The 17,185-nt window shown below is 36.0% G+C and overlaps 1 protein-coding gene across 1 annotated transcript in view; it reads right to left on the bottom strand.

Annotated features, from left to right (window-relative positions):
• Window positions 1-17,185, bottom strand: part of ELP4 (elongator acetyltransferase complex subunit 4) — a 137,992-nt gene that overhangs the window by 96,355 nt on the left and 24,452 nt on the right. Inside the window, exons 4-6 of the mRNA XM_069016511.1 lie at window positions 14,608-14,739; window positions 10,161-10,300; window positions 2,310-2,394 (exon numbers count right to left, since the gene is read on the bottom strand). Of these exons, the coding sequence (XP_068872612.1) occupies window positions 2,310-2,394; window positions 10,161-10,300; window positions 14,608-14,739 (357 nt within the window). The remainder of the gene's footprint in view (window positions 1-2,309; window positions 2,395-10,160; window positions 10,301-14,607; window positions 14,740-17,185) is intronic.

Here is a 17,185-nt window from a genome sequence, read left to right as displayed (position 1 = left end):
GAAATAGGTATTGCTTTGGTCAACTTTGACCAAACTTTTCTATATCCTCATACCTCAAACAGGAATTATTGTCCTAAGGTCCACAAAGCCATGCAGGACAGTCAAAAAAATATTAACCTACAATTGCCACCTGCAGATGGTTCTATAAAACTAATGTTAACTAACCATACTAGGTCCCAGAGATGCCTGACCATTTTATCAAAGGTCTACTAAACCTCTAATGGTTGTTTGCACTAATTTTCCTAATTGTGTCATCTCTCAGCTGGGGTAAGTCGCATTCAGCTCACTTTTCTTCACACCCCTCTTCCAATAAAAGAGTAAATCTAACTATCATTGGCATATTGTTGTGAAAGTAGCCAAAAATATCTGAAAGTTTTACCAGTCAGGTAAAGGATTATTTGGGGGTGGGGGGCATACATGCACAAACTTCTCAGAAGCTTTTATGATTTTATATGACAATTATACACAGGTCCAGAAGAATACAGGCTGCTCCTCACTCTACAATCTTCGTACCTTCCTACTTAAACAGCATTTCTGAGGGCTCAGTAAATAGAAGAGGATACGAAAGAGCAGAGAATTGCTCAGAGATTTGGCAAATAAAAGATCCAAGGTGTGTTCTGGGCCACTACTACATTCAGGTCTGGACATATTTTTAAGAAGGCTTTTAAATGTACAAAATTGAGTGTACAAAGAAAGATGATGCATAGGGAAAAATGGAGTATTAAAAGAAATAATAGAAACCACTCCAGGAAATCATATGCATTACCTCCCTTGAAACAGAAAGAACTACATAGGGCTAATGGCTTTCTAGGTCAATAAACTGGCCTGAAAAATGACTTTTCTAACTTTTAAAGCTTCACCTTAGAAACTTTTATGTATTATTTAGCCCACATGTATTTTCACATTCATCTCAGTAAAAGTTCTGGTTTTTGCTTTATTGACACTAGTAAGACATTTTGAAATGCTCAACAAAAAGTAGAGAAAATAATGATCAGTGATGTTTAATTTCTCCCTACTTGCAAGCAAAAAAACCTCAAATGCTGGCTCTGAACAACATTCATTTTCTTATATATATATGAAGAGAAATAAGCACTACCAGCCTAATGTCTTCGGCAGGAGGCTGTCTGCTGGCTGGAGGCTGGCAGGGTGTTTGTTTCACCCAGGGCTCTGAGGCAGGAGGAGCATCCCCGTGCTGCACAGGAGGATGACACACATGCCTGTTGCCATGGCTACCACAGCGCGAGGGAGAGGGACCTGGCAGGGACCAATGGCCTTCTCCAGACTGGCAGTGCCACCGAAGGAAAGGCAAACCCTCCCAGACATCTCAGCAGAGACTGAGCGCTGAGCACAAACAACCGACATTTACACACGAGGGCTCTGTGCAGGTAATGTTCCTAAACCTCACTGTTAGACACGAAAACATCCTTTCCAGCATTATCTCCCCTGCAAAAATGATTCCTAAGATATTGCACTGGTACACAGACTTGTATTAAATAATTTCAGGCTCTCCAGTGTCTATACTAATTGACTTCTACTGCAGGAAAATTTCTGTTGTGCAACAATAATTCTCTTTCAATTAAGCATCAATATATACAGTTTATTATATTATTTCCATCAACTCCAAAGGACTCCCATGTTACTGAATATGACAAAGAATAACTGATAGGGCACTGCTCAAATTAGAAAATCAGTCAAATCAGACTATGTCCTTACACTTGAAATGTTTCTGATTACCCATATTACGCTTTATGAAGACTACAGAGATCTTTGGAAGGTTGAAAAGCTGTTTTGATTTGTAAACTGAATTCTGAATTACCGTTCTTATTTCTTTACTTCTCTTTCAATGCTCACTACATAAAGGTACCACTGTTCACTTAATTCAAAAATTCACTCCAGTAAAACAACAATGAAAAAATCTGAAAGTTTAAGGGTGAATGTTTAACCTCAATAATCTTGAACAGATTATTGCTAAAGCGATAATTTGAAAAACAAATATTGCAGGGGAAAATGTGTTTTGCTTAATTACATTATATTTGGCCATCCATTTATTAGCTAATTGCACAGAAAATGCATTTTACTAATGCTGTCTTACATTTCTTTCTTGCATGGTCCTGCATATCTGTAACAAGTAAAAACTCAAAAGAACCTTAAAACATGAACAATGCTATTTATTTTGGTTCTTTACTTTAGCAATGCTTAGAAACAATTTGTTCCTTCTTAAGGAACAAGGTCCAAGACCTTGTGCCACTCCTGAAAAGCCAGAAAACAGTAGTTACAGGATTAAAGAGGAGTATGAGGGTCTTCAGTACCTGGGGATCAGAGCCATCAAAGCCTTCCTGGGAAATGATCCTCTGAATGGACTGAAGCAGCCTTGCATAACCATTGTTCATATTACTGTTGGTAAGAAGAAATATTTTAGTTACACATTTTCATACTCTCCTATATGTCTCTAACAGATGTACAAAAAATAAATACGAGCAGGTACAACTTTCACTGTGCGTGTCATATAAAAAAGAAGTGTCAGAGAAGAAAAAAACCCCCAAACTCTTTGAATAAAGTTGACATTATAAGCAGTTGTGATTGCTTCATATTAACTAGTTCAGTGCTCAGACATTTAGTGAAAGCTAAAATCTCCAGGGATTAAGATAACTTAATTATGTCAGGCTCACTTACATCTAGAAGATTAATGATTTAATGTATCAACTTAAAGTTGAAACCATTACAGCCCAGTACTAATCTTCTGTAACTGACAAAGATCTACCCAGTTCTTATTCCAAGTATACCTAATCAATGCCCTGATGAACAGAGTTGACTTTCTGTGAAAATTTTCCTCTATTTTCACTGCTTTATTTGCCTGACAGCAAAATTGCGAGGTAGCATTTATTCTATGTATTGTTTAGAAAATGTAATATAAGATTCAGAAAAACAAACAAAAGCAAACTGATGGCTAAAAATGGATTTAAGCAGACTTAAAACAAAATGAAAGTTCAGCAAATCATCTTGTCATACTTAGAAGCCCTTTACTTTCAAAGAGCAATTCAGGTGCTCACTTTTAAAAGACACATAATGTTTTCTTAAATCCCATGGAGCACACTGGCTTGGCTGTCTTGGCTTGATGCAGGTTCCTCACTGCAGCTTATGCCCTTCTATCTTTTCTGGTTTTGACATTTTCTTCCAGTCTCACTAATTACCATCAAGGGTCAAGGATTCAAACCTCTTGCTGTACTTCTTGGGAAATATGACAGGTTATTTTGAAAATTTTGCCTCTAAAAATATTGTTGTTTGCTCTATCATTTATATCTGGTCTGGTAAGAGCCCAGGTTGGAGGGCACCTTGAGAGACCACCTGGCCCAAACATTAATGAAATGATTCCCACCATTTTACTAAAAGCCTAGACTGTTACCCAAATGCATTTTACTGATGAATAAACCCAAATAAACTTGCTTTCATCCCTTGGCCCAGGAGAGAATTCAACTTTTCTGAGAAGCATGTAAGAATTGCAATGATCTGTCTTTGGACCATTGCTGCAACTCAAAATTCTATTTTTCCTTTAAGAAAACAGCATCAGCCCAACCCCCGCCCCAAATATACTTGAGTTATAAACATCTACAATCAAAAAAAGTCATGTGGTCCTAATGAATTTGAGTTTTGAAATATTCAGTGTCAAAAAACATTAAGAGATGAACTTTCTCTGATATGAACACAAAGGAGAGTTTCCAAATTAAACTCTATTTATTTTTGTTTCAGATTTAGTACCCTAGAAGGCTACTGTTTAAACTGGTGTACCTTAATAATTGAATACTCTTTATGAAATTCAGAGCTGAAAATTAACTGGCAGTATATAATCTCAACACGATATTTCATATTTCAAAGTCTGCCTTGCTATACAAAAAAAGGAACACCTCAAACAGGGGAGTTTAACTTGTGAAGTCCATTACTTTCCTAGTGTTTAGTTGCAAAAGGAATGGCTATTAAATATTTTACCTACACTGCCTGGCAGCTGTCAGTTTACAGGGTGAACTTTAGCCCCCACAGTAGCCAAAATTCTCTGTGTCTTCACATTATCACAACAGATAAATTTTTTTTGCCAGAGAATATACTGCAATCAAAATATTTGCTGATTTCTGATTCATTACTAACCTGTTTTTAAAAGTTAGTGGATAAAAGAATAAAACAACCAAAGCACTAGCAGGATTAAGGGGTCCCAAAATTAAAACAAACAAATAAAATAGATCTTCAATTAATCTACCAGAGAGAGATTTGCAACAAAGAAAGAATTAAAAAAATAAGGTAATGCGTGTAGATTTTTTAAAAATGTAAAACCAGGTGCTCTTCTACCTCTTTTTAAAATATTAATGGTTTACTTGAATTTGACCCATCTTACGTAAATAAGAACATGAAAAATATTGTAGGAACACTATTTATAAAAGCAAGTTGCATTACCCTTCTGGCCACGTTTGTCCCAATATTTAAGGAAGGAAATAAGATTTTTCTCATTTTCCGATTTCTAGTCTTTTTTTGGTTTTGTTACTAAACACCATTTGATTTTGATAATGAGTTTAAACAATTCCCTCTACCTTTTTTTTTGTTTAGCACTTTAGTAATGGATAAAGCAGGAGCTGGCAAGAAGGTATCCTGGTTACAACAAAGGCTCTGACTTCTCTGCTGATAGTTTCCAAGCAGTTAACAAAGGTTAGGTTATCAAGGGTATGACAAATAGCCTTGTTATGTAAAAGGAGACACCATTAGGCAAGACAGTCAAACCTGTTTTATCTAAATTTATGGGTAAATCTAGACTCTAGATAAATTTATTCTTTTTTCAAAAGCACATACATTCTTCAGGTAAAACTTACAAGTATTACTGAGAAACTACAACTTCATTATTTGGTATCCTTAGTTTATCAAACCTTCTTGTTTGGTAACTGCACTGAAGAAGGAGACTAGAAGCAGAGAGAAAGAAAATAAGTGTTGTCTGCAATGCACAGAGTCACCAGAGAGGATATTCCTGCCTTCCTGTTAAGTATCAGCTCCAGCAGTGCAGCGACCAGGACACCAGAATATCCTGGCAACAACCACCAGAGAACAGTTGCTGTCAGCCACACACCCCTGTAAACCTGGGCCCAGCATTAGCACCAGGACATAACTGCCCTTCCCCAATATAAAAATGAGATAAGACAGAGAAGGTGTATGCCTTCTTTTGGCACCAAACACCCAGTCCCATTTACTACTTCCTTTAAGAGAACTGGCTTCACAATCTGTCTTCAATTAAATTTTATCATGGGGAAACGAACTTCTATCCATCTTGAGTGATTATCCAAAGGGAAGTCTGCGGTCTAATTTAGCCATCAGGTGTCAGAACTGCAGAAAGGAGAGCAAATATGGCTATTAAATGTTATACCTACATTGTCTGGCAGGTGCCAGTTTAACAGGGTAACATTTTGTCCCTCCCTCCATCAAAAAACAGGTACAAACACATATGTGAAAACACAGGAGAGAAAAGGAGGATTGATCCAAACTTTAAGGTGAACAAACAATGCTGATAATCTCCAAAACTCACTTTTAATCGTAAAGTAAAAGGTCACTTTTAATCTAATCATTCAAACAATCACCTTTCTTTTCAAGTCCATAAATAAACCAAGTGCTGGTGTGGATAGCCAGAGAGGGACATAGGTACAAATCTATATGATTTCTCAAAAGGGCCAAGAGTTTCTGGCCCATATAAAGTCCCTACATCTCTGATCTTGCAAGGGAAGCACTGTAATTATCTCAAAAAAGACATTAGCTACACTTACAGAGACAGTTCACTCACTGAAGAACAGTTGAAATAAAATGGGTTTCTCAATGTGGTGCTAGAGAATTAGAAGCATGAGGATGATCTGGTCCTTTTTATAATTACAAACATATTTTTATGTCACAAAACATTATGACAAAAGGTCTTTCTTATTAAAAGATGCAGCATTGTTTTTCCAAGGATTGTAAAATATATGTTCAGTAGACTCTTGTTTCTGACAGGAAGCTGTATAAGCAGTATAACAAAATGTGGTACATTACTTTTCTTGTATATTTTCTGTTATAAATGCATAATCTGTTGTTACATCCTGGGGTGGTGAAAGGAAAAGAGAGCAAAGAATTGTTCTTCTGGCTCCCAACCTCTTCCCAAAGAAAAAGGGGGAAGAGATGTTCCAAACTTCAAGGAGGAGAAATGAAACCTAAGGTCCTCCAAAACTAATCACCCTCTAACTGAAAAATAAAGGGAAAAGTAAGGCTGGTCAACAAGCTGAATTCTACCTGCATCTAAACAAGTTTTGGATTAAGTACATTCTTTGAGGACCATAAATTACATAAAAAAGTAGCAGGTTTCTATCAGGAAAAGAGAAAAAAACCTCACCCAAACTGGACACCACTTAGGGAACATCGTGCTCACATCAGTATGTGTGATAATTTCATCAAAAAGGTGCAATTAAAACCCCCGAGCTTCTAAAATCTCTTTACAATGATGAGGTTGTCATTGCTCCTGACCTTCATGTGGGATGTGTGTAGTGGGTTAGGTGCACTTTCCATGATGAGTACCTGAGAGAAGGTTCCTCTTCAATGGCTGGAGTTACACGACTAGAACAATTTATTTCAGCCTGAGCTTAAACCATGTGCTCTGCAACATTACAAATATTTAGAATGGAACATGTAAGATAAGATAATGTGGAAACATTTAGGGAAGATGGAAAAGGTTTTTTTTTCAGCTAATTCCTAATTTTTGCAGCTTTGATACTATAAAGAAGCATCATGTCTCAACAATAACACCATTCATTTATGGAAAACTCCATACTAGACAAAACTATTAGTTTCCACTTCATCTTCAGTATTAGTGATCAAAGCAAAACATTCTTGGATTTAAAAAACCCCACAACACACCGTTGCTTTTGGTCTCCACTCCTACACAATTTAAGTGAAAATTTCATTCCAAAATATCTTTACTGATACATATCTTGCAAAGTATACCCTTTAGAAAGTCATGAAATCTTCTGCAAACATCTCATAATATAGAGCCTATTAGTGTAAATTATTTCAATAATGAACTATCCCCTTTTCAAAAAATGCTTCCTTATTTTTGTCAGCTTCCACTGGTAATTTTCTGTCAATCTTCTTTTGATAGCTTAAATCAAAAGAAAAACAGTATTTTTAGAGTTTTTCTGAACTTCAAGTAATTTTTGTAACTTTTAAAAAATTTCCTTTCAGGCTGTCAGTACTTTTTTGAGGTACCATCAGCTTGATAGAGATTTTTCAATACTAGACAGGCAATCAGCATTATGTAAACAGGGATTTTTTTTGGTTATGGCTCTAACCATAGTCTGAGAACCACATGCTTAAGAAATTATATGTTCTAAGTGGAGACCTTCTAACCAGCCATGGCTGTGCTCCTCGTTCATTGTAACACAGAGCAAGAGTCCAAGCTCCCAGTAGGACCTTCAGGCAATCCAAGATAAGGTCTAATACAAGTTGTTGACTTCTATTGAAAGGTGACTATTATGTGACTGCTTTATTTAAAATCATTGTCTAGTTAACCAAGAGAACAGAAATTTTTACTATTCTATAATATATTGAAGTTAGATTTAAAAGCCTGAAGCATTCAATTGATTTTCCAAACAGTAAAGCCAGCAAAATAATACCCCTTCCCTCCCTTTTTTAGACACTTTTTAAAATGAAATCATGCTGAGAGGACTGTGAACTCATTTTCATTCCATGAGAAAAGAATGCTTCCTTTGGAATTTCATCACAGTACTTGTAAAAAATACAGTACAATCTGCTGGGTTTCTGTAAAAGCATGAACTTATTGAAAGCAGTGAAATAACTGCTAACATTCATATGTAGTATTGGGTTTAATACATCATGACTAATGTGAATTAAAGAATCACAAAGACAGGGATGAAAAGGACCTCAACAGGTCTGACAGATGTTTACCTAGTTTGTCCTTAGAAATTTTCAGTGATGGAGATTCTACAGTACTCCCAACTTGTGTCTGCATGGCAACTTCTTGTGCAAATCATTAGTAAACATCTCCACATGTCCAGCTGGTATTTCTACCACCACAATTTACTGTAGCCCATGACTGCAGAGGACAGAGTTACTTCCTATGTATTTCAGCTTTTAACTCTGCTTCAATTTTCCAAGAACTTCCATTCTTCTTTTTAAGCTTTATATCAGGGACTGTAGTTTTGAAAAATTCTTCCTTCCCACCTTGTCTTAACACTGACCTAGTACAACCTCTTTAAAATAAGGAATCCCAAACCAACCATGTTTGTGGTCAGAAATGACAGTAATCAAAGTCAGAAGACAAATGATCTACCATAAAGAAAGAGATGTACACAACTCTACAATTCCCACAGATTTCTAAGAGCCCACTATCCCCAATGTGTCCTTTATTTCTCCCTGTTCCTTATCACATTTTTAGACTGCATGACAATGTTTAGAATGGTACCTTGGTACCTGCCCTTACTCCCAACAACACAATTCCTTCGTTTCAGCAGGAGAGGCTTCCTGAGGGAGACCCACGTTGAGGGTGCAGGGAGAAGAAAAGGAGATAAGCCTTCCAAAGTCCGGCTTTATTTGATCAGGTTCCTCACCTCATCACTCTGCGCTCTACCAATTTGCCAAGAAAATGACATAAATCCAACCTTTCTGTCAGACTTAAACTAAAAATAAGAACAGAACTCCCATAGTAAGAACAATGCACCTTTATCAGGCTAGCACACAAGGACAATATCAGCAGTAAGTAAGGCTTACAAAATCAAAGGCATAAAAGTTAAAGTTCACTTCTTATACTAAACTGATGAGTTAATTTGATTTTCATGTAAAATGAACAGGTACTCGACAACCATATAGTTACTGGAATGAAGCCCAGAGTCACGACATTCTCATTAGCTAGAGAAGAGAAGAGAAAGTGAGTTAAATTGCTCAGTAACAACAGTAACAACACTTGCAACCTATCTGTCACATATTCTTATGTCTATCCCCTATTGCTCTGCTACTAAAAATTAGTAATTATACATAATTAAGTTGGTTCAAATATTTACTATAGAAAGAATAAAATAAAAGTTTTCTGCTTTCTCCTAAAAGTGGTTTTTTTTTTACAGTATCACAAGAATTTACTTTACAAAGCAGTGACATTTGATCATGTAACAGTACAAATTAGAGAGAGACTTGGCTTTTGCTTTGCTACAGCTCTAAGAAAGGCGGTTCATACTGCACTTCTTTCATAAATCTGAGGTTTTATATTTGAGTGTACTGCAATGGAAATCAATCCCAATGAAGCACACCACGCTGCCTCCAGGAGCTGGGCCTGTACACTGGGATCTATAAAGCTAGGTATTATATAAATTCAGTGACTGGGCTGGACAAAGAAATTGCTGGCCCAGCCTTGATGTTTGACTTGACTTGAAGTGTCTCCAAGAAAGATACAATGGACATGTGTCTACAGGCTAATATGAGTCTTTGCTACTGTCACTCATTTTTTCTCGGTCTTCCTTAATTCACTACTGATAGACATAAACATAATAAGTTATTCATTCAGAGAAGAGTTTGAATAGGAAATGTTTTGTAAGACATAATTAGTGATTGTAATTTTATTCACAGTATATTGTATTTTCCTTAGGTGAAGCTGTAGGATGTAAGAAGTAAAAGCACATAATAAACTAATCTAATCTAGCATTCTAAGCTATGTAGGTCAAGAATGGCCTGTCTCCTAAGCCCTAAAAACTGCACAGATATCTTCCCAAGACTGATAGCCACCTGACAAGCCCATCTCCGAGCTGGTGGGGCACGGTGCTCAGGGAGTATTCTCAGACAGACAGGAATAGCTCTCCCCAGTCCCCACACTCGGCTGTCAGGAGGGCTGGGCTGAACATGCAGCTGTGTCCTAGGCTGTCCTAGTAATGTCTGCCTTAATTGTCACTGCCACCGTGCTCCCTCCCCCAGCTGGGAGCAGAGCTCTGTCTCTGTGCCACCCCAGGCGCGTGGCACTGAGCGGGGCCCACGGCCCAACTGCTCCTGGCCCCGCTGCATGACCACAGCGCTTTTCATGGCAAACGTAGAAGCAAAAAGATCCTTTCCTGCCAATGTGCAGACAAAATCTAAACACACAACAGAACCATTGTATCAAAACTTACCATGTTTTCATTTTAGGCTCGAAAGACAATTCTTCATGAAGGTAAAAACTGTGCCATTTTATGGACTGACACAGTTCTGGAGACATTTTTTTAGAAATATCATAATAATGGCCAAACTTTGTATATGTTGTTGGGCTGGCCTGTGGAAACAACAATACTGATTACAGTCTTAAACTGTTACCTGTCAAAAGAAAGTAATTAACTAGCAATACACTTCAAACCTCTGTTTTTCCCCATTCAGCCTAAATAAAAACTTCAAGCAGAAAAACATTATTGTATTTACTACTAAGTTTTTGTTCCCCTGTTGTCATACTTGAATGCGAATTTTCACAGAGAATTCAACCCTTACTGTTCCAAGTTGCATCACTAAAGTGCAGTCAGATAATTAAAAGAATGTATTTTTGCACATGTTCTAGACAGAAGATCACAAATTTGCAAAGGCCAGATCTATGAAATGTGCAGAACACCATGTGTTCTGCCTCTTTGATTTTTCAGTCTCTGAGAATTATATAGTGCTACAGAAATATTTTCAGCTGATTTGGTAGATGTTTCCTTTATTTATGATCAGTGAAAAAACCAAACCATTGCATCTCCATATAACTGATTTTAACAGAAAAATAGCAAACACCTAAAAACTATTTTTAATTTTTGAAAACTGAATAAACAGTAGATTGAGCATTACACACAATAACTGTGATTTGCCATAATGAAGATACATTTTCCTCAGATCCTAATTTTGGTATATAAAACATCATAAACCAAACGGAACCTATACCTGGCCAGGAATTACGCATTTGGATGTGTTCTGCTAGTAAATAGAGGAAATGAACGCATGTATTTGTTCCACATTAATGAAATTCAGGATACAACCTGCAACATTATTTGAATTATACATGTGATATAACAATCTCCCAGATTGTTAAAACGTACAATATTCAAGTAGAGAGTATCTTACCAAAGATTTATTAAACTGTTAAGATTAATTAGAATGACTTGATTTAGAGTAAATATTTTGAAATTATTTGACTAATAGCCTTTAGGTCTGGTCAGTTATCAGAGAATACCAACAGTAACAATAATGCAATATTTTTCCTAGAATAACCAATGACCCCCAACTTCTAATTAAAATAAACAGTTTTTAATTTTAAAAAACCCACGGAATATCTAGTCATAAAAGGCAAATCAGTTTTACTGAAAAAAAAAAAAATAGAAACTCACATTCTCTAAATCAGCGTACCAATTTACTTATTGGTATCTGATTTTTAAAGTAGGCAGTCCAATAAAACATAACATTCTATCAAAATTTAAATATTTTTATGGTAAAATGTAACTTTATTCAAAACAAGGATTCTGAAAGCAATTTAAACAGGGGCTGTTCTTTGGCCTATAATCTATTCTTTATCCGGATTACAGATCAGAATGTTTTTACTGCAATCTCTGCCAGAGCTCATCTTTTTATTGTGTACTTCCAAGCCCCCTTAATGTTTTAGAAAGGCCTTGACTAACTGAACTTTGATCTGATGTCTTCATTGAGAAAAGCTCCAGGTTGCCCATTTCAGATGCAAATCCTTACTGAGGCCCAATAGAGTTTAGTAAAGACAGCAAAAAAGAAGAAACAAGAAGTTTCCAGGATCCTCTTTGAGAATCCTGAGGCACATTGGTGTCCTTAATCCACCCTGCTGCATGGATTAAGGTAGGTGATAACCTCTCTTGATTCCAAAGAATGAGCACAGCGCCTACAAACTGGGTGGAGCCTGGGATTTGGCGCTAATAAACCCCCATAAAAGCAATAAAAGCTGGGTCCATGTCAGAAGGCCGTGAATAGGCCTCAGTGTCCTGCATTCCCAGGCTTAGCGGGAAGCTCACAGAAAGCCTACCTGAATCAAGTAAGCATGAATAATCTGCCTTAGCAGAATGGCCATGGAGAGCACGGAGCACACACTGGCCATCCCTCTCAAGTTTGAGCTGATCAATTTATTACTGGACTGGAGTGGAGGCTCAGGCCAGCTCTTTCCTGGATTCCTGTTTTGCACAAGGAGAAATACACTAAATTGTCAGTGAGCAGAGTGTGCTTTTATGCTACCGTCTGCTGTTAATGTTTCTAATTGCAATACTAATGTGCTAGAAATCTCAGATTTAGGATGAATCAAGGCAGAAAATTGATTTCATGCTGTGACAGTTTATATATTGCCCCAAGAACATAAGCAGTTCATTCAAAAAAAAAAAAAAAGGAAAAGAAGAAAATAAAGAAAACCTCACACTGTCTTGCATTGCAAAACAGGCTCTCCATATACTTAGAAGTTTAAATGAAATTCACCTCTGATACAGACGTAAGTAACAAACTGGCAAAGGCACATCAGGCATAACAAGGCCTTTCACTCCAACAGATTTCTTATAAATCTATCTTTTTCTGATGCATGGTATGTGCAACATGTAGAGCGAAACTGTGACAGCTGTGAAGAGCACTAATACAAATACCATGCATAAGAACAAAAATGAGGTACCTGGCTAGTCTATATGGGGTCTAAAAAATAGAAAGGGAGTACCTGAAATACTAATCAAAATCTGTTATTACTCAGAAACAGTAACAAAATTAAGCATCAAAATTACCACAAAGACAGCTTTTACTCAGCACTCTTGCTCTGTATTTAGCCAGATAATGGATAGAAAAGTTTCTGCTATCATGTTTAGAGTTCTAGCTAAAAGCAAAGCTAATTTTTCTCTTTCACAGTTGAAACTATTTGACAGTAGTTTTTGAAAATGCACTGGTATATCAGTTCAATCAGTTTGGAAAATATACCTTGAAATTTTATTCAACATTGGTTTTTACCAGCAAAGGAAAATTTAAAGAATTAATCACAACCAAAGTTATTAATTAAATTATTGCACTAAATGTATTGCTGTGTGTAGCAAGGCAGTATCAGATTTTTCCTCAATGGAGTATATTCACCAATCAAATTAATATAGCACAGAGCCAAAATTTTATGATAACTGCAATACAAAATATCGAAAAATATCAACTTCAAACCAATTTTTCACCAATTAAAATGTTCTGAGGAATTTTAAGTATAGATAGTTTAAGACTGGTACTTTTGTGTGTTTTAATTTTTCAATAAATCTAACATACACATAAAAATATTGTACCTCAACTACTGAGAATGATCAGCATCCAATTCAAAAAGTGACAATAACAAGGGAAACTCCCCCCAAAAGACTGACGATCTTATTCTATCTTGTATAATCAATTTGCAATAATCAAGGGCATGTACATCATGCCTTTTCAAGAAATATTACATTAGTGCAAGAAATGTTTACTGCTATAAAGTTCAAGAAGATGAGTGCACGCCCAACTGAATTTTTAAATAATTTTTCTATTTTGTTAGAACATCAGAACACAATTTGTTAACAACATGCAATTTTTTTCATATCAATGTACAAGGAACTCTGCTAGATTTTAAAACAGACAAATTATTTTGGGGATGGTTCAGAGTGGCACAGCAAGCTCCACAATAACAAAATTGATGAGATTATATGATTACCCTGGAGGCTGTTTGATTTGGCATGTCACCATATATAAGTCTTTTCTGACACAACTATATAGCCATGTCTGTGCAATTTCACAGAAAACCAAACATGCCAAGCCTTGTAAGATCATTTTGTCACATTCCAATTATGTTTTTAAGAATACAACTGAACTTACTAGGCAGGTATGACTACATCTAAACCAGAATTAATAAATGTAGGCTAAAATGTATTGACAAAGCTGGGATTTTATTCTGGATAGCCAGAAATACTGTAATTTTGTTAAAGATTGATTGTGCCACTGGATTAAATAAGAAAGTCACCAGCCATGGGAGATTGATTATTCACAAAACACTAACAACTGTAACCTCTGAAAGACTGAGCACTGAGCTCGTTTCTTACACTGTCCCAGCACAGTGATTAGTTTCCAGCGACAGTGAAGTTGATATAATCTCAAGTGCTTGCTTTAGTTGTTATGCACATGGATAAGCAGGTCAACAGCTTGCTTCAACACAGTACTTTCACTACAGAAATCCAGTAAGTTGTGTTGATTAAACCTACTTAAGTAATTTGTGTACAACTAAATTTGGGCCAAGTTTGTAAGCGAGTGCATTATCCAAACTTTTATAAAAAGCTGTCTCAATTTAATAATACTCTTCAAAAAATCCCATGGAACTTAAATGTTGTTTATTTTAAAATTACTATTGTCTGTATAAAGTTTTAGAGATCCCGCAAACTCTCAAATTCCCTTTCTTTTTGCATTACTAGTAATTAAAACATTCAGTGGTGTATGATAGTTTTCCCTCAAGAGGCAATCCTGTAACACTGTCCATTAGCAGTTCTGTTGCCTAGGTTCTACTGAAAAGCATTTGATTTTCAAATTCATTTTGAGTGCAAGAAGAAAGACGTAGGAAATAGCTATTACCTCCATTTTTGGTAAATTTTGGTAGCGCCAGGCTATTTTCATAGAATCATGAAAATCCTCAGACTTAACAGCTGCTGCTTCATCTCCCAATTCCTTCTGGTGGGTATCATCAAGCAAAGGGGCTGGAAGTTCCTACAGGTAGAGAGCAAAACAATGTCAGCTATCTACAGCAGAAATGGCAGCTCAGATTTTTATCCACACCCTCCTCCAGCTAGATAATACAGTTATCTGAGTATAATGGGCAGTTATAAAATCTGTAACAAAGCCTGATTAAAAGAACTCTCCTGAAAGACTGGCTCCTACTAATACTGAGCAGGAAAAAACCCCATGTAATTATTATAAGAAAAATGAATTATAGAAGTAAAAGAAAGAATGCAGAATGGAAATACTGCATTTTGTACTCTACTTCATCTTGAGTAGCACTCATATCCCTTTTTTTTTAATCTTTCTTTAAAGGTTGATCTCCTAAACTACTCCATTTCTGAGTGTGGGTAAGTTCCCTGCATAGCAAATTTAAGCCTATTTTAACATAAGATCTTTGTTAGCTCCTGTAAATCTTTCAAAAGTATCCAGCAGACCACAACAGCCTACAGACACCAGCTGAAATCAACTGTAACAGGATGGTTTGAATTTTCTCTTCTGCTAACCACTAGTAATCATATCTACTCATGATGGGTATCTCATGAACACAAACACAGGAAAGGGAGGGGCAAATATTTAATCCTGGATATTTTAAAAGTTTCTAATGTACACTTTCTGCCTTTGCTGCACTGCTGAAAAAGCAAACAGCATGGGATACATTCAGAATTTATGCACTGGGCTTCTACACCTACTAGGGCAATAAAGTGCAATGAAGTTTTCTGACCTAACTTTATCACACCCATCCCTGTAAGCTGGAGGGCACAGAATCTCTGTCTGCTTAAAACAGAACAAGACTTATATGAAAACTACATTTTCATTGAGCAAAGACTCTTGAGGAAGAACTGTGATATGCCTCAAGGGTTAAACCTACATGGAGCTAGCCAGTATCTCTGTTACAGTGTATTGGGTGTGAAGACATAGAAAAACCAAATTTGAAAATTTTAGAAGAAGAATCTCGATGGAAAGATGGGATAGACATCAAACACTGCACAAAGGCAGAGCTGATGCTGACCATAAACACCCACGACATTCACGGCTTTGTGTAGGTAGACATGGTACAGACACACACAGAAAGGAGACAATGAAAGTTTAAACACATCCATTTTGGGTTCAGTATTACACTTATTTAATATTAAAGAACACAGGAGAGAAAAACTACATATAGTTCTATACAGAACCTTACAAACAACATGTGCTACTTTGCTCCTTTCACATAAATTAACATAGCATCTATAATTATTGAAAAACAAAGAGATTTCAGAGAGTTTTTCTGTCTCTTTCAGGGGTTGGTCATACATTCTCTGAGGTATCAGGCAATGGAAGTTATGAAAACTTTTATAAACTTTTTAAGTTCAATAAAGTTGCAGAAATAGAACAACTACGTTTCAGCAGCTAAGCAAAAGACACAAAGCACACCTTTGAGCAAGTTATTTCTTTTCCTTTTACAAAGTAACTGCAAAAGCCTAGTAATGACTCTTCATGAGATTGATTATATACAGAGTTATATTTTCAGATTTCTTGCAGCTTGTTTAAAAAATACACTTGCATACAATAAACTCATTATTACAGTAGTAAAAAATAATAAATTATAAAATAATTTATGGGTAGGAAAGCTACATGAAGATGAAAATTTTGATTTAGTATTTACAGTTATCATTAAATTCACAGGCTTGTAACAGCTAAGTAAAAAAAAAAAAAATTACTTTAGTCAGAGTTCCATTACATCTACCCAGCAAAAAAGCAGGCAAGCTTTCAAATCAAATGTTTCTGACAGGTAGGAAAAAAATGAAAATAGAACACTGTAGTGAAAGATTCTGAGAAAGAATAAATACAAACTACAGCTGACAAGCACCCCAATGCATTTCACATATATACAGATATAAATTATCTGCATTTACTTCTAAGAGAATTATATATAGTATTTTTCAAAAAAAAAAAAAAAAAGCTGATTTTGTAACTCAGATATCCACAATAGAGAGTTAATCAATCTTATTTTCCAACTGAGGTGTTATTTTGAGAACACATTACTGAACAATTAAACTATTGTGCAGATTTAATTTCCTAATACAGTTATTCATAGATTTAAACTTCCTATCATAAAAAGGTCTTTCTTTTTCAGTGAAGAGCCGCTGATACTTGATCATCTCAAACAATTCCTCAATTAATAATAATTTAAAAAAACCAAACAAACCAACTTCCATTTTAAAAAGTGAGTCCATTTTAAAAAGTGAGTTCTGCAAAGAAGTAATTTGGAGGCCAAAACAACATTTCCAGATCAACTTGCTCCCAGGTACTACTGCACCTTTTTGTAGTGGTGGGTAATCTCTGGTTTTTTGAAAACAAGTGCCTGCCAGAGATCATGAAATCCTGCTTAAACACTTCATCAAACTCCCTGGGCTTGCCCCTGTTTCAGACACTACTGATACAGGAATTTGCT

Source organism: Aphelocoma coerulescens, chromosome 5 (genome assembly GCF_041296385.1).
Source record: "Aphelocoma coerulescens isolate FSJ_1873_10779 chromosome 5, UR_Acoe_1.0, whole genome shotgun sequence".
In the NCBI taxonomy this organism is placed as follows: Eukaryota; Metazoa; Chordata; class Aves; order Passeriformes; family Corvidae; genus Aphelocoma; species Aphelocoma coerulescens.
Note: the sequence above shows the minus strand (reverse complement) of the source record. Positions and strands in the feature narration are given on the sequence as shown.